Raw genomic sequence first — 27,652 nt, 5'->3', positions numbered from 1 at the left:
TGGGCATCATCTGCCAGACGGTACGTCACACGTCCGTTCAAAGTTCAGAGGAAAGAACATTAATTGCCATCATGAAACTATAAGATGTTCCAGCACATGATGTTTCCCTTTGAAATGCTTTGTACACCACAATAAATTATTTACCATGATCTCGCTGACAACTTGTTCTCGAGTTGCTTGCTGTAATCTCAATAAAGCACTGTCCAAAAACCACACAATTGGACTGCAAGAATTTGGATAGTTCAACTGCATCATTTATCCAGGATCCATGACTATATGGTCTTGAAGCAGATGGCTGCTGGTTGTTCAGACACTGGGCACTGCCACCAGACAGAAGTACTCCATGTGGCAGCACCAGTGACCTCTCCCAGCAGAATGCCCTGAGTCAGGCTGCCAGCCGAGACACACAATAATGTCTGGCCAGAATGTTTCTTTCCAGGCCAGACAGAATACAGAGTGCACCCAGCCAGACAGTTCTACCACAGTTCAGTCTCCTTCAGGCAAACAAGATGGCCTTTGTCTTCACATCTCAAACACATCTTTCAGGATGAGGAAAAATTCCTCCCCCAAGAAAACATTCAATTGATGGCGCCTGATGGCAATGAGGACTTCAAGATTTTCCTCACCCAAAGTATTTTAGAGATTCACAACAAACCACTCAGGACTAGTTACAGAAAGTGCCTTAAGGTATGTTGTACATCTTATTGCTCAATGTTGGTCAACACGTTGGGATTCAATTCCATTGTATAGCTAAATGAATTTGGCGCGCAAGCAGTGTCCAGGAATGAGAGTATTCTTGAGAAAGCAGGGTGTGTGAGTATTGAAAATGAGAAAAGCAAAAGGGTCAGTGAGGACATAAGAGGAGCAGATAAGCCAAACACCAAACATGTTTGTTTTCCAGCTCTCTATGCAAGGAAAGCGATGTAAAATGACACATGCATTCATTAGCGAAGAGGAATCGAAGATCTGATCTGGTCATCAGAAACAGGTCCAATTCTGGAGCTTGGGGGTCTGTGTGTGTCTCCCACTCATGTTGGTTCTGTGTGCATCCATCTCCATCAGTCATAACTTTATTAGAGCCAGATGTTACGGGTGCCCTGTCTACTTCCAGAGCCGTGGTAATTTTATTATTACTCTAAATCACAACCCAGTGAAATCAGCCACGGGAGAAGGGGAGGGGGACTGGGTCATGCAGGGGAAAACCGGGCAGTTCTGTTTAAGGTAAGACATTGACCCCTTCCATTACCACACGAGGGGGAGCTGCTTCCAAAGAGCAAATGGGGAGACGGGGGCAGTAAATTACACCGGAGACTGTGACTCTGCTGGGTAGAGTTTCAACTGCCAAGCCCTTACATTTGAGGACCATAGAGCTCCAGGGGTACCATATATCAAAGCTACAAGAGTCTTTCTCTTTAGCATGAGGAAGGGATTTAAAAAGTACACACACACACACACACACACACACACACACACACACCTGTAATATTCAACATTAAAGTGTTGCTTTGAAAAAATCTTTTCTTTAGAATTGTAAGACTGGTTTAGAATTGTAGCTCTGCTTAAGTCAGATTTTCTGGCGATCAAAGCCAAATTATGTCAAATTAGACAAACGTCAATATGGACAGGTTATGCAATCTCCAAAAGAATGAGCAAAACTATGTAAGTAAATCAGACAATATTAAAATATAGGATGAAACAAGGATTAAATATGTATATTTACTTTAGTATATAAAGCTTAAAAGGTGGCTTGAAATAGAAACCCTATTTCTATTCACCCTACATGCATATGTTCCTTTTTTTTAGAACAATAATTTTCAATCTAAAGCAATTCTGTTACATTGAAATTTTTGCTCATGAATATTGATGACATGATATGATGTCTGACTCATAGTCTTAACTGATTTGGCAAACGCAGAAAAAGTAATTCGTCATAGGAGAATGCTGAGGCTCTAAATGGATAGTTCAAGTTGTTCCAAACCCATAAGACCTTTGTTCGTCTTCAGAACACAAACTACGATGAAATCCAAGAGCTTTTCTGACCCTCCATTGAGAGCAACTCAACCAATGTTCAAGGCAAAGAAAGGTAGCAAGGACATTGATAAAATAGTCCATGTGACATCAGTGGTTCATTCACAAAAGCTGACACGGAAGAGAAGAAACTGTTGAAAAAAGTTATTTTTGTTTTCTTTGCACACAAAAAGCATTCTCGTAGCTTCATGAATTTCATGAATCATCAATTTAACGATGTTCTTACTACCTTTCTGGACCTTGAAATATATCTTAATTTGTGTTATGAAAATAAATAAAGGTCTTATAGGTTTGGAACAACATGAAGGTGAATAATAAATGACAGAATTTTAATTTTTGTGCACTAACCCTTCAAGTCGTCATTTTAAACGGTTGGCTACTTTTTTTCTTTGCAATGTGGCCAGGCAAAACAGAAATCTTAAAGTGGAGAGAGTCCTGCACAAAATATAAAGACAAGAATGTTAAGAATTAATTAGTAATATTAATAAATTATCATGAATAAATATATGAATACATTTCAATGTTTGACATTTCGGTTTACTTTTGCTACTGTGCTGAATTGCCACTTCATGTCCAATGTCAACCTGTGTCCTGAAGCGAAACCAGTCAAGAGCCACTGGTCTAAAGATTCACTGGACTCTAGTATCTTTGTATAACCAAAATGAGAAAGAAGATAGAGTGGGGAAAGGAGCAAAAATGGACAACACCAATCTTTCCCACAGCAAGTAACATGAGAGACTGAGGAAGGGATGTAAAGCCAGACAGACACCCAGACAGTGGAGTGAGTGTGTGTGTGTGTGTGTGTGTGCGTGTGGTATGAGGGAGAATGGTGTTTCTCCTGCTGATCAGACACTGGCCTTGGCACCCAGCACTGAAAACCATGCCAATGTCGGCTGAGCAAATTCCGAGCCCCCGAGGAATACAACAAACGGGTCTGTTGTTCGGACCCAGATTGCTGTGTGACCACGAAGGACACAGATTCCAGGTCTGTACTGACTGAACTGAGCCGGTCTCTCACATCACTTCTTGGATCTAGTCTTTTGTTAACATGCTAACTGAATGGTACTAACTGGCTAACTGGCTTTTCTCTTCTAGATCTTCATCAATTTTGTGTTGTCACAACTTTTTCCCATCCATTTGGCTCTAGATTGTCAACAGTGCAGTGGTTTGACGACAGATTTCCAAATCTGCGAGAACAGAAACTCCTCGTTCCCTTTCAAATCTCATTAATCAAAATATGCTTTGTATAGTTACATTTGTCCCCTTAAGCAACCTTAATTACAGCCTCTGGTCTAATTGGCACACAAGAAGGAGAGAATTATACATTATTTTTCATGTGGTTGTTTAGACAGTAATGCATTGGTTTATTCAGTTTCGGTACAATAGGTCCCTACTGCCACATTTTTAATCACTTGTATTATTCTCACACTCAAACATCTCAACAGGTCCCAAATATGCTTTTCGTCTCATCTTCATAAAGAGCAAAGAAAACAGAGTCATAAATCTAGCAGTCAACACAAACGGGTTCTTTTGAAATTCAATTTTTTTTCAGTTTCTCCTGCGTCATATTGTATGCAAGACAGCAATTTTACACTTGACCAGATCGAATCCAAACACAGTTGGGCAAAACGGAGTCTCAAGTTGTGTGCTAATAACCATATATGCTGTTTAGTGATATGAGAAAATATTTTCAAATTTGATTAGTCATTGGGTTGTATGAATGATTAGTCAACTAGTCGTATTTAGTGCAACCTGGCTAAAAATCATTAAAGATAAACATTTAAATCCAGATAAACTTCAATAATCAACCATTTGGTTGGAGGACAACTAGTTAGTCCTCTTGCTCCTGCTCAACCCTAATCCAACAAAAAACTATGCTCAGTCATCTCAAACTCATCTCATAGCAGTAACCTACTGTAAATAAAAAATATTTATGTGCTAATGTCAAAAGACAAACTATAGTAAAAGTAATCGAGACTCAAATTTATGAAGAATAAGTGCAAGTCTTGTCACCAGTCAGTAGTAATTTATTTAGGATTAAGTATAAATTGAAATAAAACAATCATTCACCTCTGCAAACTACACGCTATCTTTAAAATATCAGGTTTACCATTTTTTAAGAATCTGCATGATGGAAAATACACAGCTGCACGCATATTTTGGGAAGGGGGTTCCTCGCAAGGGGGTCATCATATTTGGAGTTCCCTGGCAATAAAATATTTGCAAACTCTTGACATAGGTGGATTACTTAGTAACCTTAGAAGTACGGAAATGTTTACTGGAATCAAAAGCATTATGAAATGGTCATTCAGGGCAAGACAGATGATCCATCACAGTTCACACCCTGAAATATAAAACAAAACAGGTTGATGCTGGCGCACAGGCCACTTCCATGCAAACCACATTGCGATGCAGACCTTCACTTGATACATTCAGCAATTTATATCTGGCAAAAAAGAAAAACGATCTGAAATGTCTCCACAGAATAGCATGTGCAGATGAAGTAGTACAGAGGGAGGATTGTATTTCAAGATTACATTTAACAGCAAGGCTTTTGGCTGAAGACTTGTGGACTTAATCAGCAAATGAAGCGGTGTGGCAAGTAAACAGTCCAAAAAATAAAAATAAGAAAATACTTTTTGGTTTATTTATATAAAGCCTCAAAGGTACATTTAAATAGCGGTGAAGCTGAAAAACAGCTTGATGTAATTTGTCACCCATAAACTTTTTCATAACAGTGGATTTTTTTTTTTTTTAATGCTGGCAGCAACTTTATCTCTTATAATGACCAAAAAATATTTGACCCGTTCACTTTCTGTTTTCTACACTGTGGATCTTTTCTTCTTTCAAAAAATGCCCATAGGAGGTCCAGGAGATCTGATCCAGTCTGAAATCGATTGAGAGCAATTTAATGGAAAACAAGCTGGTCAGAACCCATATTGTGTAACCCAAGTTTTATCTCCAGCAAGGAGAGCGAGTGTCGCTGCCAACTGAAAAGCCCCGTTTTGACACTCATCAGTGAACTGGGATGTGTTATTCTCCAAAGGCAGATATTTACTGCTCACTCAGGACCACTTCTCAGCCAGTTAATTAGCGCTCTGTGCATTGGGTGATACCCTGCAGCCCGTGGACCGATTTCTCCACTCGGAGCAGATGTGCGCGCATGCACGTTCACACACGGACACACAAACCAACACGCATGGTATCAGCCAAATAACACACACAGACACCAAATCTTTCAGGAAAAGACGCACAGGCTGAGTAATTCAATCCTCCAAACATAAAAGTGACAAGGGGACCATTAAAATAGAAATGTGACAGCAGAGACATGCAACACATTCCAAATGTTTGCGATTACCAACAGCGGCCAGTAATTCATCTGAATTTCGATGCCACTTGCTTTTGAAACGATGTTTGAAAGAATCTCAAATAGAGTCATCGGTAAAATGAATACACTCTTATGAGATGGGACAACAGCTGTAGTGTTTCCCCACACCACCAGTGTTTTGGGCTCCCAACAATACAAAGACTTATTGTCAGGATAGCCTGAGAAAGTGGGTAAGCTGGGTGCTGCAGATCTGTGGGAGAATGTCTTGCGGCCTGTCAGTGTTTGCAAACAACAATCGAATCCTCTGAAACAGACAGAGCTGCCTAAAGTTGTCATTTAAAGGAGTGGTTCAATTTCAGAATGAAAATTCTGTCACCATTTACTCACCGCCAACTTGTTCCAAACCTGTATGAGCTTCTTTCTTCTGTTGAACACAAAAGAAGATATTTTGAAAAATGTTGGGATCCAAACAGTTGATGAGCACCAATGACTTGCATAGTATTTTCTTTCCTACTATGGAAGTCAATGGTGCTCATCAACTGTTTGGATCCAAACATTTTTGGAACAAGTGGGATGAGTAAATGGTGATAGAATTTTCATTCTGAAAGTGAACCACTCCTGTAAAGGGTTAGTTCACCCCAAAATGAAAAATCTGGCATCATTTATTCACCCTCACGACTTTCCAAACCCATCAGATTTGTTCATCATCTGACAGATTTCTGTCCCTCACTGAAAGAACCAATGAGTTTTGTTCTTGTGCATCCAGTAAAGTGTGGTTGAGCTTCTATTTATGCTCGCTGATCAATGTTTATGTGAATAAAAGCCTAAATTAAATCTGGTCATCACATAAACTGATCATGTCTCTTCAGAAGACTTGGATCACTCTCCAATTCCTTTTTTGACATCTTTACGAATGTTTTCAAGTTTCAAGTTTATCTCAGGTTTTATTTAAAAATATCTTAATTTGTGTTACAAAGATTAACAAATTTTGTATGGGTTTAGAATGACATGATGGTGAATAAACTATGGCAATTTTCATTTTGGGGTGAAATAATCATTCAACATTTACAATAAATATCTCAAAAGTGGTACACATTTTTGTATCTCAGCAAAGGTCTAAAGATGTGGTTGCATTTACCATTCTTCTGTTAATACTGTTGGAGAAAAAAGCAGGATCAGGAAATGAACGTAAGGGTAAAACATTCCTCACGTGAAAAGTTCCATCGTTTTTTTTTTCCCTTGAAAGCATTCCAAAATTTTGCTAAAGTGAGCACAACATAAAAGTGACAAAAAAAGAAAGAAAACATAACGTTAAATATGGTGGCTATGGTCCCGCTGTAAAGTTTTCATAAACGCATACATTTTTGGGGGGATTTTATAGGATTTGAGCTAAAAAAAAAAAAAAAATTACCAATATTGTTGCCAAATTATTGTTTTAATAAGACAATATTTTGCTTTAAAAGGGACTTTGGATTTAGGAAACCTCTTTAATTCTGTCATCATTTACTCGCCCATAATATCATTCCAAACCCGTATGACTTGCTTTCATCTGCTGAACATATTCAATGAACATGAACAGATATTTTAAATATATATATTTTTATACATGTAATTCATGTTTGGGGCCCTGCTGACTTTTATTTCATGGAAGAAAGTGAGTCATACAGGTTTAGAATGACATGAGATGGCTCTTGAATGGAGTGTATGACCATTATATGATGATGATGGGAGGTATAAAGCGAGTATTAGGTTGGTTTTAGTACAAAGGGGGCGGCAGGCTTGTCCCAGTGGTTGGCCAGTACGATGATGGGAAGTATTAAGCCAGTGTAAAGTTACGGCTCGTTCAGAGCGGGTGGCAGGTTTGTTTTGGCCGTTAGCCAGGGTGAGGAAGGGAAGTGTTAAGTGAGTATTAGGTTACCTCTTGTACAGAGCGGGCAGCAGGTTTGTCCTGCTGGTTTGCCAGAATGAGGAAGGGAAGCGTGCAGAGCTGCGGATGCTGCAGGGCAGAGTGGAGCTCCGTACGCGCCACCTCCAGGTCCTCCTCTGACGAAGCACTGTCCAAAACAAACACCACCCCCTGAGAGCCCTGGTAGTACCGGCTCCAGTACTTTTTAATTGAATCCGCTCCTGCAACACAAAACACAAATTCACACCATCAGGATCGCAGCGAGGAAGTCATAACATTTAATACACACATTAACCCCTTCGCCGAGAAAAAAAAGGTGGTTTTCCTGTCCGAAATAAATCAGACGCCAAAAACCAGGCAAAACTCTAAACAAAAAGCACAATGAGAAACTTTCTGGCAACTGAGTGGGAAACGGACTACAGCGTGTTTCGACACAGCATCAGTTCGAACATTGCTGGAATGCATTTGGTGAGGACCCAGACCTCCTTTCAAAAATCATTGCGGATATTGCATTATGTATTTTTATGACTTCAAGAACACATGCCAACTCGCACTCTCGCTTGGGGAGGCCTGTGGGAAAAGCCGTGTCCAAATGAAGAGCGCTCGATGCAACAAGTCGACCCTGAGAGCATATTAAAATGGTTTCTTTCTGATGGCCAGTCTACAGCACAGTTCAAATGGGCCCACTTTTACAGTGAACATATGGTTTCTCTTGTGCACAGCAATTTGGGGGTACAAAAATGTGGCCACCAAGACACACAAGCACAGCATGGCTTTGGTTAAAGTGAGTCACTGCGGGGCCTGTACCCTAACCGTGAAAAAACAGAGACCAGTTTGTCTATACCTCTGGTCCTTGTGAGTCTCCCGAATGGAATTTGTCGTATTAATTACTAGCATGCCTCACCCGCGTCATATCCTATGACGAGGAGTCCTAAAAAGTAGCTTTATTTCTCTGTATTCATCTCGAAGCATGAAATAATAAACAGAATGCTTTTCGAAAAGGTGGCGTCTTAAATCAATGCCAGACAGTAATCGACGGCTTTATTCAAAGCTCTTGAAGTTTGGCCAAGACGTATAAGCTGTTTGCTTGACACTAAGCAGCTGTGCGATCCTTTTTTCCCCTCGCTAAACACACTGGACGCAAGTTTAATGGTTCCACTTCTAAACTTCTAAGCCTTTGTCACACCACAAATTGAGCTCTTAGTCACGCCTCGCCAAATTATCAGCACTAAAACTGTTCTAGAGGTCTCGGTTCACGTTTGGAACAGACTCCACCTATTCGATATCATCGCCGTGTATGATGCACAATGCAATACTTCCAGTTCTTATTAGTTATTATCCATTGTGGTACTCTGCAACAGCTTTCCAACCGCTGACATGCAAGCCTGACAGCAACAGCACACGCTGGCCAAGGAAATAATAATGTTTTTTGCAGATGTTTAGACAATTTGTGACTCACAATAAATATTTGGGATCCTCACAGACAGGCCATGTCCGAGGCTGACTCATCTAATTAACAGGCGTTTGATCTGCTGTTGCCATTTTACCAAGCCCTATTAACGCATAATCACTCAGCTTGATATTTCTTTCCTATATGGCCTTGGCTTTTCCAAAACACAACTTCCCATCAGTCTCAAATGTGCATCAACACTTTCTTGGTGGCTTGCCTTTTGTATAGTTTTACTCAAAGTCTCCATCTACTGGCTGTGAAAGTAAAATCAAAACGCTGGGAGGTCTTGGGCTTTGAAAAGCAGCAGTTTACTTTCATTTCAAATGCATAAACATGTGCATTAAGACGAAAACAATGTGACAGAACAAAACAGCATTTATCAGCAACGGGCTGGTGCATTACAATCTCATGTGATAATGCAACTAAAGCACATTTTCGCAGAAATCATTACATCATGGCCGTGGTCCAGAGACACAAAGAGAGAGAGTCTGCTAAGTGCTTTCAGATGGTCGCTGCGAGATGGTAAATGTGAGCATGTGGGGCTCCCTTCTCTGGTGTGTCTGTCAGCCTGGCAGGTCGCACAGGGTGTCATCGTGACACTGATGGGAAATGCACGGAGACAGCGCGGCGCTTTGAACGTCTCCCGGCTTCCTGACATCACTCACGCAGACCCAAAACACGGGCCAGACGGGCAGACCAAGCAATAACACGCGAGAACGGTAAACGGCGGGAGAGCCAGCGTGCCAAGCCGGCATACAACCTCCATCAATAAAGTGTGACATGAGCCTTCCGCATCAGATTCAAGGTTAATGTCCCAGCCGTAACCCTACACTGATATTTTTGGGGGAAAAGAGGTCGCGCTCCGCAGGCCCCTGACATTGAGCTGAACTCGTTGGAGGTCGGGAGGAAAGGTTTCCAAAGTGCTTAAAAGGAAAACAGGACGTAATTATACCGGTTTTCAAGGAGAATTCAGAGGTTCATCAATTTCAAGGCGATCTCCCATTGTGGGGCTTTTTCTCACCGATAAGAATTCACTTTTAAAGGATTAGTTCACCCAAAAATGAACATTTGTCCTCATTTACTTTCTTCTGAGGAACACAAAAAGAGAAGTTTGGAAGAATGTGCTGATCTCTCTTTTCCATGCAGTTAAAATTAATGGGGATAAAGGGTAGAACAATACACCTGTGTCATGATACACAAAACTATATTTCACAACATGACACTCTGACGATTCTTCAAAAAAAGCCAAAATGTATAAACTATTACTTCATATTCAAAACACATATAAAAAAAAATTGTTAACAAAAACCGTTGTTCATTATCCAGAAAGACATTTTCCCACTTAGGGTTAGGGTTAGAAATACAGAATTATGTGAAAGACATTCTGTCCATGAATACATATATTTAAAAAGGTTTAAATATTATTGTTGTTTTTTAATTAATAACTGTATGTTATAATGAAATTGTAAATAATCATTCATAAAATGTGTGAGCGTCCGGGTTTACCATATTTGATAAGCTCTTTGTAAGTGTACTGATCATTGATTATATGTGAAATAATATCTGAAATAACACTCTCCCAAAATGTATTATTGTATGGTCACTTGTGATATATTATGACACAATATACTGCTACATCCTTAACGGGACCTCAAAACTTTCAGCTCCAAAAAGAAGGAAAAATGGCATAGAACCATAACTGTGCTCCAAGACTTGCGTCAGGAACAGGTCAAAATTTATAGTTGTGATTACATTTTGAGAAGTGGGCACTGCTCTCAAACATGAATGCGCACTAGCAGTCGGATGCAAGAAAGAGAAAGGGTTTTTTGTTTGACAGAAGTACTTTTGTTTTTTTGACGGAAGTTCGGAACAACATCCAAACTTTCAGGATTTACATTTTTGTAGAACCAATTCCTTCAAAAAAAGCTGACATCTGCTTTTCTATAACAGGCGTCAATACACATAGCCTCTTTAATATCAGTTCCAGCTGTTTTTTTCTCCTCACCTATCTAGCCCTCCCTTCCCCTCGGGTTCCCTGCATCCTCAACACCCTCTTATTCTTGTCATCACTCACTCATTTTCAAGACAGATTCAAAGCCTCAGCCCATCACTCATACGAAAAAGGAAACTCGGGCCAAGATGGCTCTGGGTTCATTGAGCGAGTGACATCTGAAACATTTCCTTTGCGTGCCGCATCCAAGCACTTGCGCTTCCTGGGGTTCAATTTACCTTGAAGAGAAAACTATTAGTCGTCAAAGAAATGAGTTTGTGTCCTTTCTGGTCGAGCCCTCATGTAACATCTGTGTCAAATTACATTCATATTCGTCATGATATGTCAGATGATGTGTTGCGAAAGTTTACTTTTCAAAAGATCACATGTGAAATAATGGTGAAATAACAGCTTAAAATGTTGTTACAGATGCGTCCGCAGATATTCTCTAATGGGTCAATTACATAATGCACATTTTTTTCTGAACTGAATAATTTACTCTACAATGACTTGAATGCACTTCTTACACTACTATTTAAAAGTTCGGAGTAGGTAAGGATCATGTGACAGTGAAGATTGGAGTATCGATGTTGAAAATTCAGCTTTGCATCAAGGGAATAAATTACATTTGGTTATTTGGATGGTTATTTGTCAATGACCCATAAATAAAAAAAATAAAAGCAGTATTCTCATGAACAACAGAGAGCATTTACCTCCGAGCTCCTTGACATTTAAAATGGCATTCTGGAACGGGACAGCTTTAATGCTAAAACCTGCAAATGAAAGTTGAACAAGATTAACAACCGCAGGCATGAGGATTTCATAAAAGGAAGTCATTAAAACACCTTCACTGCTACACTGACTGAGATTTAATCACTTTAAAAGACAATCACAAGGCAAAATCTCAATACAAGGGAAAGCGTATCTGAAGGCTAAGAGGAAGTGCAAAGATCTGTGTTTGTGTTTGCAGGACGGGTCTGGTATTGCTCTATGATGGTGGGCTGACCTGTGGTAGGGACGATGTTGTCTGTTGCCTCACTGCAAAGTCTGGAGAGCAGGCTGGTCTTCCCAGAACCCGTCAGGCCGATACAAACCACGTCATATTCTGGTCTGGGAGGGGGAGGTCCTTTACAGCACAACGTCCTGAAGCACTGAAGACGGGGCAAAGAAGGGAAAGGGGAGGAAGGAAAGTAAGAAAAGTTACAACAATTTAGATACAAACGTCCCACTCATGTTTGTGTTTATGCGTTTTTTTTTTTCTCTCCACGAGAAAGGCTGTGGGTGTATGCGTGTGTCACTCTAGGAACAGAAACACATCTCAAAGACATCTGACATCTGTTGACACCATCTGGTTGAGGAAAAGTTACTGCGAAAGAAAAAAACAAAGTCTACCACACAGTGCCTCCATTGAAATCATATGGGCCCAAAGTCACCACAGTGTTCTGGGATAAGTAAGCACCCCTATATATTTCCGCCAGAAAACAGCCCTGTTCTCTGTAAGCCGCTGTCAGGGCCCTTTGGTTGACGTCATGACATTGAGTGATAAAGCAAATAAAAAATTACCCAATAAATTTCGACAGAGCGAGTAGAACTAACCACCAAAACACACTCACACACATAAAGAAAGCCCGTAATACTGCTTAAACCAATCACATCACATCAGATCAAACGCTTCCTACTATACGCTCTACGCAAGGAAGATCAAAGCATGTTTGACATGCATTTGGTGCGAGGAGAAAGCATTTTGTTTTGTTACAATGGGATGGGTAATACGGTCAGGCCCCTTTCGAGTCAAAACAAACCGATATTTTGTATTATATTCTTCCCTTTTTTTTTGTTGAGTAACAAAGTTCATTTCACATCTGAAGGTCTTTATCTGGTTGGCTGTGTATAGCTGTATCTCTAAACAGAGGCTTATAATAACCTCTGCTGCACAAACTTTATATTGCCTACATAGCATCCTGACCCAGATAGACCCTCCAAAGTGATTGACTTGGACCTCTTCATAAGCCAAAAAAAAAAAAATGTTGTTAAGCCAATGAAATGAGAATCTAATGAGCATAGAAATACATAGCACACTAACAATAGTGTTGATTTTTTTGCTGTTCCTTTTCAAACATTTACATTTTTTCACTTAACTTTTTCATGGAATGCATTCTAGCATTGTGTGGAAGAATAGCCTACTTTTTTGGCTACAATGTCTTACATTTCTGTCTAGGTGAACAACTAGAGTTTTCAATTAAATCCATTTGACTGTTGCATTTAAGAAAATACACTTCAGTCAATTGGCAATAATAATTATTATTTTTTTTTTTGCATCCATACTCAAAAAGTTGGAAACAGAGTGCAACAATGGCTGCCCACTTTTTCAGTGGCCTTGGTACTGGAGGCATCTTTCGCATAGGGTTTTAAGATGTTAAAGAGTTATGAGTCACGAATCAAACCAGCCACGAGGAGAATCACAACATTAAAAACTTTGATTTGAAGCAAAAAAGTATTTGAAAATCTAACAAAAAGGCACAGGTACAAGACTGTGAACTTTGCTGCTTTAATGAAGAAATGAAGTTTTTTGAAGAATCATGGGTAATGTAGTTTCTGACCAGTATTCCCACTGTTAGACCATTTAAAAATATAGATTTTTAAATAATGCAAGCTACTGGCTTCAACAAAAGAATACACCACTGATTAACAACCACATTATTCACATAAGGTCTATCTGTTAACTAATTTTCATATAAAGAAAATGAATGGGATTTTTACTTCTAACCCAACAGTTGCACTCTATACCACTGACAATTCTTTCTGAATAAAATCCATATGTCTACTACGCTATGAATTGTGCTCTGACTGATTAAAAGACACAATGTGTGAAATCGAGCTAGACAGACAAGTCTTTTAAAGAGATTATGTGCCACTGGAATAGGGCATTCCTTCATCATCACTAATGGTGGGAATATCTGTGAGTTCTCATGTGACACATGAGCCAGGCAAACACTGGAATGTATAGAAGAGGGTAAACCGTAACCAATACGGTGAGAAATCATGACAGTCTATAAATTAGTTCCTTCATTCAAACATCATAAAGCCCGAACATGTGACTGCGAGGAAACTGTGGGTTGGGGTGGGGGGGGGAAGGGCGTGTTTTACTCTAAATTGAATACAGACTGAGTTTCTGTGTGCGGTTAGCAAATGCTGCCCTTTAGTGGACACACAGAGCTTTACACCAATCAAATAAAATGAGAAAGTTTTTGCCTGCTCATAAATGCTACAACATCCTGTGATCAGCAGGCATCTGCCTCCACTGATGGTCATTCAAAAGTAAGTATCCCTTCATACTGGTTAAATGCTTTTGCAAGCAATCCAAATAGCTTAGAAATATTATGACTTTTGTACCAGCGGCCATTGGTTTTGGAAACCTCTTTTAAGACATTAAATGAGATGTATGTGGACTAAGTGCCATGAGCAACACTTTTAGACTATAATTTAGTTTTTGAAAAGCAACATTACCAGCGCTCTCTCCACCTTCAAACTGAGGTGAGACCACTATTCACAATTCAATAAATTCCCAATGGGTAAAATCAAGTCTCGCCCCACATTGTTTTTCCCAGTGAATATCCTGCTATTCTCGGAAATACTTCTCGAGTGACATAAACCCACTCCAGGCAAACAGGGAAAATAATAAATCTAGACTTTCACGTTTTGAAGGAAAAGTGTGTATTATTTCTTTATTAAATAGAATACCCAACACAATGCTAGTGTGTTTTGGGCACTGCTTTCTAGCCCAAAGTCAATGGCTAATATGTCAGTTTAATGTGGTAATTGGGTGTGGTTATTTAAAAAAAAAAGTAATGGGGGGTAGGGGGGGGAGGTACTTTTACATTCAGCAATAGTTCATTTAAAAATATTTACTCTGCTCTCTTTTAGCAGAATGAACTAGGCACGTGTATCAGTTTTCTGAAGCCATAGTTTAAGGCAAACTACAGTATTCCTTTTATGCTAGCCATTATTTGTCACCCGAGTACACCATCTGCCCCACTTTCTCTCAAAAGAGACAAAAACTAAATACAGCCTGCAGGGGTCCATGAAAACACTATCTCAAAACTTCCTCAGCGAGTAAATGCTAGAAGAAGCACTTCAACAGACAGAAGGTGGCAGCACTAACAATGTTCCTGTCTAGTTCAAACTGACTTTCTACAATCTTTTGATACTGTAAAAAAAAGATAAACATGCAAAGTATTCAATCAAGAAGTAATCTTCCTATGACTGCACAAGTGCTCTATCATGCAGAGCATCATCTTAGGGGACAGTAATGCATTTTGAGAGTAAAACAGGTCAGACCTGTAATTGGTGATCTGGGTTTCTAAACTAATGCAGTAGGATTTCAATAATATAACACCTTCTTTAGTAACAACAATAGTACTGAAAAATAATCATATAGAACTTTTACATTTAATTTAATGATACAATTCCAAAATTCTTCCCAGAGAGACAATAAAAAAAATGTCATTTGGTATGTTTTTTTATTGGACATTCTATTAAAATATGCTTTACACTCAAAAAGATTCTTACACAAGTCACAAACTGGTTTCTCTTCATAATTGGATGGAGGCAGATCTGAATGTGAGCTTACAGACGATTGTTCGAAAAGTAAAGAGTATAGAGTAAATTAAACGATTTGAGAAATTGTATAATAAAAGTGGTGCATGGATGTAGAATAGGGGTGTAACGGTACGCAAAAATCACGTTTCGGTACGTACCTCGGTTTTAAAGTCATGTACGGTTCATTTTCGGTACAGAAAGGGAAAGAAATGCAAACATTAAACTGCAGGTTGTTTATTACTGCAAACCTTTTTTTTAACAATTTGTTTACACTTTTTTATATATACTTTTTAATAAAATATATATAAAATAAAAAAAGAATAAGAAATAAAATACTGCTGCAAAGTTCTCCACTAAATAAAATACTCTCAGTCTCAAACCAACATCATATAATAAAATATAATGAAAAATATAAATAAATAACTATGATTACAGTGCAGCATTACCAATCCCAGCTTGTAGGCCTGCTCATATTTAACATATATATCGGAATTAAGAGCAAAGGTCTGTTTAAATGCAGACAGGAGCTGCGGTTGATTTACAATCGTTTTTTTCCTAGTTGTAGTGATGTTCACACTCGCGTGATGCCTTTTGAAAACATAGGCGGTGACACACTGGCATATTGCACCTGTCAAACATAGTCTATTTTGCCGTCAATACTGTTGACGGTGTCCTTTATCAGTAGGCTTTATATTTATGCTCAACATGAAGTATAGATATTGTTGTCGTGAAGACAAGATCCTGGTCTGTCGGCGGTCTCCCTCTATGTCACCTATAGCAGCAGCAGCGCACCAGCGCCACGTCAGGCAAGATTCTGGTGTGTAAAGACACAGAAAACGCGAAGAAGTCATCACGCAACTAACACGCAGCAGAAACGCCACGCTCACGCCACGCAGCCAGTGTGTCACCGGCCTTAGAATCCGCTTAGAGACTTCCGCCACTTAATATGTTCGTTTGGAAACACGAAAATGTATATGTTCTGCACACAAAATATTGCATTCGGTACACACGTGCACCGTACCGAAAACCCTGTACCGAAACGGTCCGGTACGAATACACATACCGTTACACCCCTAATGTAGAAGATTAAAAAAAAGATAAAATATAAAAATTAAAATATATATATATACATATATATATAAAATTGGGATTGCCGTTTGAGCGAGTGTTTGCAAGTGAAAATATATCTGTGCTAAACTTATACTTAGCCTCAAACTCACACACTGGTGAGTAAAATCTGAGAATTTATTAGCCATTGACTAATATTAGACATCATTTAGTCACCAGAATTAAGATTTAGTCGCATATGCGAGTGATTTAATCGCAATGTAGAGGGTGGGTTGACAAGAAATGGATAGCTGTCTCTTCGTTTCTGTCACTAGCACACAAGCGCAAGGCAACACTGTGTGCATGTAATACTCATGGGAGTTGTAGTGTCGTAGTGTAACACTGCAATATGGCTTATTTCAGATGCCTTTTAAAAACACTACAATTATTCAACCCGCCAAAGTGGCTAGCCACTGTGTGAGTCACTGTGTTACTCGCCATGAGCAAAATCCACCCGCATTTGGCGAGTTGGCGGGTGTTAATGTCAAGCCCTGGTCACAATAATACCAATAACATAAATTCAGAAAATGTAATTCTATGTTATTTTAAACACATTCATTCAAAGAAAAGGTGAGCCACTGCATTTAAATTAAAAAGTATTTTGAATTGTCATGCCACTAACCAACAAATTAAGACCAAAAGTGGAAGTTGAACTATTGTTCAATGGCATGCGAGTATCAAGAGGACTATCACAAGAGTATAAACACACCCACTTCTCCCAGTTAATCATGCATAGAGCAAATTACACCATCATAACAACATCAATAGACCAATCTTTACACAGGTAATCCTAATGTATCCTGATACATCACTGATAATAACTATCATACGCTTCCACAACAGTACAAAGGGATATATCCAAAAGCCAAAACGCCGACTAATTCTGGAGGTCCAGTCACAATGGACTGTGGCTGTTTTTGCAAGCTCCACAAGGTCCCAGTGGCAATGGCCACCCATGGCAATGACGCCCACTTTACTCTACATTGCTGTTATGATAGTGCTTCCATGTAAATACAGGCTGGGCCCAATGCCAGCTGGAAAGGCCAACAACAGGAAACAGGAAGGGTCTAAACTGTGATTGATGCCACAATCAGAGGACTGGGAGGAAGAGGTAGTCCCATGCCTGAAACGCACCAGAGACATGCTGGCGCATGATAAAAGCAAATGGCACCTGTTTGTTCTAGGATAGAGGTAAGGGAAAGTGGAAAAATCATATCATAGATGCAAGGTCTGAAAGACACAAGCAACTTCAAGCTGATGACTTGCTTGGCAAATGTTTAATTCTCAAAAAAGATTAAAGGGATAAAAAATAAAAATAAGTTGAGATTCGCTGTGGAAAAGCTGATTCCCTTTAACCTAACAATATTTTCACCCATCATCCAGTTAAAGGAATATTCTGGGTTCAAGTTAAGGTCAATTATGCAAAGATACATGCAAAGTTCGGAGTTGAAAGATTTTATGTTTTTGTAGTCTTTTATGCTCATTAAGGCTGCAATTATTTAATCAAAAATACAGTAAAAACGGCAATATTGTGAAATATTGTAATTTAAAATAATTGTTTTTCATTTGAATATATTCTAAAATGTAATTTATTCCTGCGATCAAAGCTGAATTTTCAATATCATTACTCTAGTCTTCAGTGTCACACTATCTTTTAGAAATCATTATAATATTCTAATTTGCTGCTCAAGAAAAATGTATCATATTATCAGTGCTGAAAACAGTTGTATTGCATAATATGTTTGCTTAAAATAGTGCTGCACGATTCTTCGAAATTAAATTGCAATCGCGATTAGGCAAAAGCTGCAATTGTCATGATTATCTTTCAGTGGAGAACGGTTCTGTAAACAGAAGCAAATCTCAAGCCATTACTACCCAGAGCCATAGTTCACTGACATGCTACGCAAACTACTTTCATAATCGCAGAACCATTTCATCAATTTCATAATCACGCAATTAAATTATTATTACTGTAATTATTACAGCAGTTTTGAGTAGCTAGTCAGTGAACTACAGCTTTATTGTTAGTTTCCAGCCACAGTGGTATTCCTTGTAGACATGACCCCGGAACAATGTGCAACACCTTTCTTCTGCACAGCATATTTGATCACAGAGCCATGCTTTACTAAAATATACGCATGTGCATGAGATCACATTCGATTATTTGTGCAGTCCTAGTTTAAAACATTATTTTTTCAAGATTCTTGGGTGAAAATTTTCAACATAGTACATACACAACTTCATTGTAACACAAAACTTAAAATGACTATAAAAATATTTAAACAGCTTTACAGAACAAATTATAGAAAAGTAAATAAAAGTAAAAAAATTATCATTTTCAGATTTCTGCTTTAAATATACCCTTCATTTTTGCTTTTCTCAACTTTAAGTAAGGATTTAAAACTGGCTCAACAGTAAACTGAGAACTCTCATGCTAATTCATTGTGGTGATTGGATACACTGTGACTATCTTCCATATAGTGGAGTTCTGCATCAATAGAGCGCATGGGGATTTGCACAGTATTAAAACTGCATCAGGATAAAAGGAAGGGGCCCAACAATACCCAGCTAAGCTAGAGCTCCCCCCGCTCCTCCTGCACTGATGCCATTAGGCTATAAATCTCAACTGTTCCACCCCTCCTTCAGCATTCAAACATGTTGAATATCAGGCTCCAATCTCCAAGCATCAGCTAGAACACTTCAGATAACAACACTATTCTTGGCCCTTAGGAACCATCAAACAATCACATCATCCACAAGGTCTAGCCGTTCCCTAAATAACTGGTGAATGGAGATTTTATTTAGACTTTCTGAATAGCGAGCGACTGGCCAGTGAGAGATGGCTTGAGTTATGGTCCCAGAATCTGGAATGGCCAGGGCAGCCTTCAAACCCAGTGCACTGGGAGCTCATACAGGAAGTTCTGTTTGTTTTCTTATTCTGTGATGATTTACATCCAGTTGCCACCTTTGATGGGCTGTATTTGGAGTGGTATCCTGTTTGGTCTGATGAGGCTTCCAATTCCCATCAGCTCCTGAGTCCCACTAGCTATACTGGAGTGTGGGATATTCCCCGCTCGAGAGGAACTCTGCGACCTGACTGCCACATCCTGGCTTATCAAAGCACGGATGTGAAGCACACAGAATACATGGATAGCGTCTCCATTCCAACACCAGCCAGTCTCCAGTGTGGGCCGCCGTCTGCCAGAGATGTCGTCCACCCTCTCATTGTACCATACAGAATGAAGTGCAAGGAGACTAGTTTTAAAATCATGACTAGTCTAGAACTGAAAACACCAAAAATATTGCTGGATGATTTCTTACTCTATTCTCTGTAGGAATAAATCATGATGGTCAACTAGTCATCCAATAACTGATTAGTTGGTTTACTTTGGCATGCTGTTTAATTGAACACCATAATGCATGTTAATGAAACCCTCACATTAAATACATCTGATCAAAGACAGGTGACCCCAAATCCAGCCCAAAAATACAGGGCTTAGGGTTCAGTCCAAGTCAAAACCAATATTGCTCCTGAGTCTAAGACCAAATATTATCTTGGCCCTTGAGTCCATGCCAAGGGTCTTGGTCCTTTTGGACTATACATGGACCATGAATACATGGACTTCAGATGGAGAATTTGTGGTCTTGTCAGAGCCCAACAAGGCCAAGACCACACATTTTTTAGTGTGGGTTCAAGACCATATATTTATGGTCTTGGTTCTCAAGTCAGATAAGATCAAGACCTTGGTAACAGACTCAAGGACCAAGAATATAGCTTCATGGTCTTGTCAGACTTGAGACTTGAAGACCAAGACAAAGGGCATAAAAATATGGTCTTGGACTCAGAATTGAATACCAAGACCATAACCATATTTTTTTTTATTTGCTTAGATTTGATAGCATGTGGACTCCTGAATAGTGCTCTTCTCTTCTAGTCTCACTCCTGACCCTTAAATGAGCTGGTCTCTACTACAACAATGTGTATATTAATATGGGCGTATTATATGTTCCCTGAATATATATTTAAAAAAAATGGATTTTGTGAAAAACTGAGAGCATTGGCATTTTCTGAGACACTCAAACGACCTTGTTTGGCACCAACAATCTTTTCACAGTCACAGTAACTTAGATCACATTTCTGGCCCAGTCTGATGTTTGGGTTGGAAAACTGACCTGATTAACCATGACTGCATATTTTGGGTTGCATGCATGCTTTTGGATACAAACCGCTTTAACCTAGACTATGAGCTAAGGTCATCAAGTGTGCAAAAGTGACACTTAAAATACTGCCTAACTGGTTTCACACCTTAAACCACTGGTAAACAAAGATAACTCTAGCATAAGGGTTGGTTCCCTACAAGGTTGCTTATTGCAGTCTTACAATCTTAGCAACATCTCTGCAAATTGTCAATTATTTCACCTTTTTCACCTCGGAGCAACCTGGGGCAAGTGTCTTGGTCAAGGGCACAGTGATGATAATGTGTTGGGTTTGAACCTTCAAGCTCTTATTTTTTCTAGCCCAGGTCAGAAAGAACTAGACACAAAACTGCTCATGAATGGTAAAAGAATGGAAATGCCACTGTGATTACTCTGTATGTTGTAAGCAAGACTAATTCAAAACAAATACTTGCCCTTGATCCTAAATGCTGCATGAAGCTAGTCAATCAGACTGGAACTGTAGGTTTTAGCCAGCACTGATTATTTTTATGTGCAATATGCATCAGAGGATCAGTGAACAAGGTGTGGGTGAGCTACAGAAGAAGAGGTGCATCCCCTGTGGGCTTCTGAGGTCCAACTGAATGCTCTACTTTTTTCACTCAAGCAGTGAATCTAATCAAGGCCTCTGAATCAAACAGGACTTGAGCCTGCTTAATAAACATGAGAGTCACTGTTACTAGTAACCACATAGCATCCATTAAGAGATCAGCCTGATAAACCGACTATTTAACACACCATTAGCACTGAAACTAGATCACACAGGGCACAAATGACCCACATTACACAAACCTAAAGACCTCTTTCAGCCCATGTCAGTTTGTTTTATGGCTACGTAAAAGTTGCCAAATTCACTTTTAGCAGATAATCACATTTAGATCATTCCATTTCAAATGAACCAAATTTCGGAAACTTCCACATCTCATTTTTTTAATTTTATTTTTTTATGTAGAAAGCCAAAATATTACATTTCACAGATGTATATTTAATCAGTAATCCATTGTATTGTAGAGGGGGTCAAAATTAGAATTTTTACCTGAAATTTGGAGCCAAGTTACAGGGGTGTAAAATGACTTTAGAAAGCTGGCAGCACTTAATTATTTATTATAAAGTTCATTATTATTATTATTCTATTAGTTAAATCTGGTGACTTTGGCTAAATATGTATCATCACTGGTGAAAGTTCAGAAATGCACTTTTTGATCCCATCAATACCATATACCAGCAACACTTTAAACTAATAATATTAAATCATTAAAATAAAGAAAATTAAAAGAGCGAAGATAAATAATTAAACAAGTCCTGACGAAGCAGAGAGATGTTCTTCATGTTGACTTTATCAGTGGGAGATATGAGGTCAGATCTTTTCAGGTCACCTCCTGACAAAACATAATGACAAAACTCTTAATAAATTATTAGCTCTTTTTTGACACTATTGCTTGCTCCTGACTATAGGTTTGACTTATGTATGTAGAGCAGAGATGGAGTTTCCAGACTCCTGACATCTACAGAAAGACCAATGAGGGGTGTCTCCTGCAAGAAGACCCGAGAGGAACTCAACCCTTAGAGAAGGACCCTATATATGTAACATGATAGAGCACGTCATGAAGTTTCCAACCCCAGCTAGGAAATCCAAAGATGCCTGGAGAAGATGAGATCTGTTTTGCTCCACAGCCCCAATGACATACTGTGAGCAAAAACCACCAGGCAGATAATTGAGCAGGACGAGCCCAGACTTCACCACCCGAGAGTATAAACAGAGGAGCTTCTGTGTCAAACCTCTCAATTTTATCCAAGCTGTGTTAGTTTGAAAATACGCCAGGGAGAGGGCCACTCTAATTTTGGATTGCCTGAGAGTTTTAGAAATCTAATATGCTTGAGCTAATTATAAAGCGTTTAGGAAGAGCAGAAAATGGCCTCCGGTGTTATAGATTTGGAGTTCAGTCGTAAGCACTGCCGCTGCTAATGAGTGCAACGCTAAGATGGTCTCAGATAGTATTGAGCAATCAAGAGATGGATGCAGAGATTATTGTTTAATTGCATCAGTGCATAATTTAGTCCACACCACAGGGAAACAAGTTCAGTGTAAGTCTGAGATCACAATAGAAGATACTTCAAATCTTCAAATCAGCCCTGCTAGTTAAAGGGATAGTTCACCCAGAAATTAAAATTATTTCATGAATCCCCCCCCCCCCCCCATTTCGTTCCAAGCCTGTAAGACCTTCATTCATCATCAGAACACAAATTAAGATATTTTTGATGAATTCCAAGAGCTCTCTGACCCCCCATAGACAGTAAGGATCCTTACACGATCAAGGCACAAAAATGTAGTAAGGAGATTGTTAAAATAATCCATGTGACATCAGTAGTTCAACCGTAATTTTACGAAGCTACGAGTACAGGCCTACGTTTTGTGAGCAAAAAATAATGACTTTATTCAACAATGTGCATCACTCTATAGCAGCATTTTGGAGAGTATCACATTTGTAAACAACGTATGCAATGTTGATGCGTATGCACTTGGATACGTTGTTTACGTTAGATCAAAGCATAAACAATGTAAACAATGTATCCTTACACATATGTTTACCTTTAGTCACTGACTTCCTCATTGCATTGCTCGACTTTCTCTCTTGCTCAAAGTCAGCCGAGCTCACATCTACCGCTGTTTCTTTTGGCAGTTAAACTCAAACCAAGGCTTTAATGCTCACCAGGGTAAAAGTTAAACAAACAATTCAAACACAATGTTCCCGGACACATATTTTCCATGAGCCAATATGATTTTTCACATAAAAATACAACCGTCAACTTACAATGAAACATAAAAACATAATAATTGTGACTTTTTTTAAGCTTAATGGCTTTAACACACTAGAATAGTCCAAAAGAACCGTCATTGACTTCTGTCAAAAAATGCACTTGAACAGCACTAACCATCAACATAAAATCCACTGCCATTGATCCAGTTTCACACACAATTTCCATGTCCACAAGCTATGATAATAGTCCTTAAAAGTCCATTAAGTAAAACCAGAAGATGCTTTACTGTTTAGGATAAAGAGATTTCACATACTCTTAAAGAGGGCTGAGTGGTGATGGAAAAGCATGGTAGAGATTAGGGCTGCAACTAATGATTATTTAGAAGAAGAAAAAAATGTGATAGCTCAAAAGTTTGCGATCGGTAAAACTTTTTTATGATTTTTCAGTCATATGCAAAGCATAGCTGCATTTATTATTAAGATAGTGATATTGTGAAATATTATTACAATTTAAAATGTTGTATAATTGATTAAAAACATAATTTTTTCCTGGGATCAAAGTTGAATTTTCTGCATCATTACCCCAGTCTTCAGTGCCACATGATCCTCCAGAAATCATTATAATATGCTGATTTACTGCTCAATAAATATTTAGGACCTATGTTATTATCAATGTTTGTAAAACATTTGTGCTGTTTAATATTTTTCTATATTTTTTAAATAGTAAATTTTTTGTAACAATGTACTGTCATTATTAAGCAGTTTAATGTATCGCTGCTAAATATATATTTAGAATAAAATAAATAAAAATAAATGAATAAATAAAACACTAAAAATTATAACCAATCAATTCAAATGCTTGAAAATGTAGGTGTCACAACATTGTAATGTACAGTATTTTTTCTCCTGAAGATTACTTTATTAAATTATTCATGCATTTAAAGATTAACTTTGAGTTAGCACCAGATGATGGCAAAGGTAATCTAAAAAAAGGCAGGTATGAGAATAATAATAAAAAAACTACCTACTTCTAAAATAACACCTCCACCCCGTCAACTGCATGTCCTGTCTCCAAAACACTGCCTTCCAAACACTAAATAAAAAAAATAAAACGTGCTTAACTGCTCAAAAACTAGCAACCTGACATACTCAGTCCCTCAGTTAACCATTAAATAAAGCTTCCGGTTGGCTGTAAATTAGCTCGGCTGTCCGTAAAATGAATAACATTTAAAAAGGATCAAAATAATACAGCAGCTGTATGCGATCCAGCTTGATTTAATGAGAGGGTCACCAAAAAACGGCTAATGGACAAATCCTTGAATACATTATGATTCATCTCACAAATTAACCATACAGAGTCAGGGAACAGAACACAGTACAATAGGACCATTGTTGTTCCCATTCATTCCTAAATCAACAGAGCCTGGTCCAAATGAGGCCAGATCCATAATTAAACCGAGCTAAGATTCTGCACTGGATCCACTGTGTCCTTTAATAATGGAAAACCGTGGGGACACACAGAAGAATGAACTCAAACCTGAACAGTTAGAACTCAAAGCGAACATTAAAACCATTGGGCACGGATGGCCCGCACTTAAAAAGCGTGAAGGAAAAGCGCTGCTCTGGAAAAACATACCAGTAACGTAGATACAATGATGTGGTTTCCATGCCAATTACAAAGGCACAGATTTTAGCTCCACCCATTTTCGAGGAGAGGGGAACCAACTGAGCATGGCATGAATCTTAAGAGCTGACCATGACAAAGCTTTCACTGACCATGCTAAAGCCTTTTTATAAGCAAACTGTTGATTAAAAGGTATTAAAGTCTGTTTATTTACAGCTGTGTACAACCTGTTAACTACAAATATATGCCGGTGTGCACATGTGGTTTCAGTCGAACCTAGTTTCCACATTCTAGTGAAATAAAAGTCTCAAGAAGTACAAGACTCTTCGATTTTATAATGTATCAACTGAAGAAAACCCTGAGTGAGAAAAAACATCCTCGTCCTTAAGAAGTCTGATTTTTCCGGATAAAAATACTTACATAATCAAGCATGCTCCTAATCCACACACTGCCAGCACTTCCAGTCTCTTTTCGGCTCTGTTTCTTGAGGAAATGGTTCTATTCTGAGAATCCTGACCGGAACATCCCAAAGGAAACACCCCTGTGACCTAGCTGCATATGTCAAGTATCAAAGCACTGAATGCGCGAGAAATGTACTGGCACCAGAATTCAAAACTGTCACACTGTGGAGCGGCACCAACAAAACAATACAGCAGCATTCCTCTGAAACTGAATATTTAACACGATCAATTATATAACACGAATGGTGCAAAGAAAGGACTTTGAAAGAGGTCACGTCAAGGCCAAATAAGCTGATAGTAAACATAAAATGTCATAAAATATTTGATATGTGACCACTTATGTGACCATAAGTGGCTGTTTATGTCACTATAATATCTAGATGAAAAGAAATGTCATAAAAGGTAATTGTAGTGGATTTTATATGGACTGTAACAAGGTCACATTAAAGGATGATCACAAACAATAAGCTCCAAATGTAACCAGAACACACAAATATCTGTAAACGTGTCAAGAAATCATATGATATATGCATCACTGATATATGTGACTTAAACATAGGTCACCCTAAAACGACATTTATGCCATCATTTACTTTCCCTCAATTCTTCTGAAACTTATACTTTATTTCTTCAGAGAAACTCATAAGGAGATGTTTAGCAGAGTGCCCAGAGTGCTCTTTTCCACAAAATGAAAGTGAAAGGGCACTGCTGTTGACATGATATAAACTCACAATTCTGAGAAGAAGAGCCAGAATTGTGACTGAGATAAGCTCGCAAACTACCAGGAAAAATATAAAAATGACATATATATATATATATAACAATTTTGTGGCAGAAAAAAAAACAGTTCAATAAATTAGAATCGTGAGATACAAATTCAAAAATGAGATGTAGGTTAAATTTAGAACTAAGAAAAAATACAAAATTCTGAATTAATATGATACAATTTTGTTTATATCTTGTAATTCTGACTTTTTCACTCTGAACCGCAAGAAACAAAGTCTGGATTGTGACACAATATATATATATATATATATATATATTATCCTGTGGTGAAAACAGGCATCCATACCATTCATTTTTACTGTATGGAAAAGAGCAGCTTGCACATTCTGTTTGCTGTTTTAGTGTTCAGAGGAAGAAAGGAAGTCGTACAGGTTTTGAAGGACATGAAGGTGAGTTCATAATGACAGAATTCACATTCTTAAACTATTCCTTTAATACTTGCATAGTTTTGTTACCTGATTTTGAATAAGTGCAGCAAATTAAATTAATTTTGTAAATTACCTTATCTTACAGGAAAACTACTATACATTACATCTAATGTGAAAATTTGTTTAATTTTTTTTCAAATAGGCAGAACAAATAAAGCTAAAAAGCATAAAAGAGGTGGCCAAAATTGTTGGTATATACTATATAGCGAAAGACTTTCTTTTAAGTGTGCTCAGAACTATGTTTTCTGGACACCAATCTCTACTGGCTTAGGTTTGTTTTTAAGCGAAACAAACAGCAAACTGTAAGTGACTTCACCCATCTAATGAGTACATTTGTATTAGCTGCATCAAAACATAAATGTTCAAAAACAATCCCGAACAAGGTTCATAAACTGTGGAAGCAGCAATGAAAACAAAACACCTGATCCTACATATTCTGACCTTCTTCAAAAAGAAATAAAAAACACTCCAAGTTACCAGATAATCCATGTAATTCCTCGATAGCTTCTTGCTGTTGTCTTCAGAAAACAGAAGTCCTGAGATAAGGCGACTATGAAATGAAACGCTGTCGTTAATTGAATGCATCCAAAAGTCTCGATTTTTTTGACAGCTTTGGATTCCCCGCCTCTCAGATGAGAAAATAATATATGAATAAAGCGGCTAGCAGTGTTAGCTGTGCACTGCACTTCCTCTGTAAATCCCGCGCGCGATTATGTGACTAATACACGTCCATGTATAAAACAAACAAAAATATTCAGGCTTTTAATACATTCAAATACATTACTATAAATGTATTTAAGTCGTAATAATTCGGACTGGTGAGATGTATGTACGGCGAATGTACTACAGTTTGGTGGTGTGGGCGGGGAGAGACGCTGTTGTTTGTTGTGTGTTCGCGAGCCACAGAGGCTCGAGCATCACGACTTCCACGTGACGTCACTGTCACGCGGAATATTACGTTCATTCATCCA

At 38.4% G+C, this 27,652-nt stretch overlaps 1 protein-coding gene across 3 annotated transcripts; it reads right to left on the bottom strand.

Moving 5' to 3' along the window:
- Positions 1-1,548: 1,548 nt before the first annotated feature.
- Positions 1,549-27,582, bottom strand: LOC113109688 (ADP-ribosylation factor-like protein 15). 3 transcript variants are annotated; one of them, XM_026273418.1, is made up of 6 exons: positions 27,159-27,582; positions 25,427-25,558; positions 11,709-11,853; positions 11,416-11,475; positions 7,275-7,483; positions 1,555-4,372 (listed from the first exon to the last, which is right to left on the bottom strand). In XM_026273418.1, the coding sequence occupies exons 2-6, from the start codon at positions 25,436-25,438 to the stop codon at positions 4,337-4,339; spliced, it is 462 nt and encodes a 153-aa protein (XP_026129203.1). In that variant the 5' UTR covers positions 25,439-25,558; positions 27,159-27,582; the 3' UTR covers positions 1,555-4,336. The 3 variants fall into 3 exon arrangements, with proteins under 3 accessions (XP_026129202.1, XP_026129203.1, XP_026129201.1); XM_026273416.1 differs by lacking the exon at positions 25,427-25,558 and having other exon boundaries at positions 1,559-4,372; XM_026273417.1 differs by lacking the exons at positions 11,416-11,475; positions 25,427-25,558 and having other exon boundaries at positions 1,549-4,372.
- Between the last annotated feature and the right edge of the window lie 70 nt (positions 27,583-27,652).

The sequence above is a fragment of the Carassius auratus genome, chromosome 10, assembly GCF_003368295.1.
Source record: "Carassius auratus strain Wakin chromosome 10, ASM336829v1, whole genome shotgun sequence".
NCBI lineage: Eukaryota > Metazoa > Chordata > Actinopteri > Cypriniformes > Cyprinidae > Carassius > Carassius auratus.
This window is presented reverse-complemented; position numbering and strand designations above follow the sequence as displayed.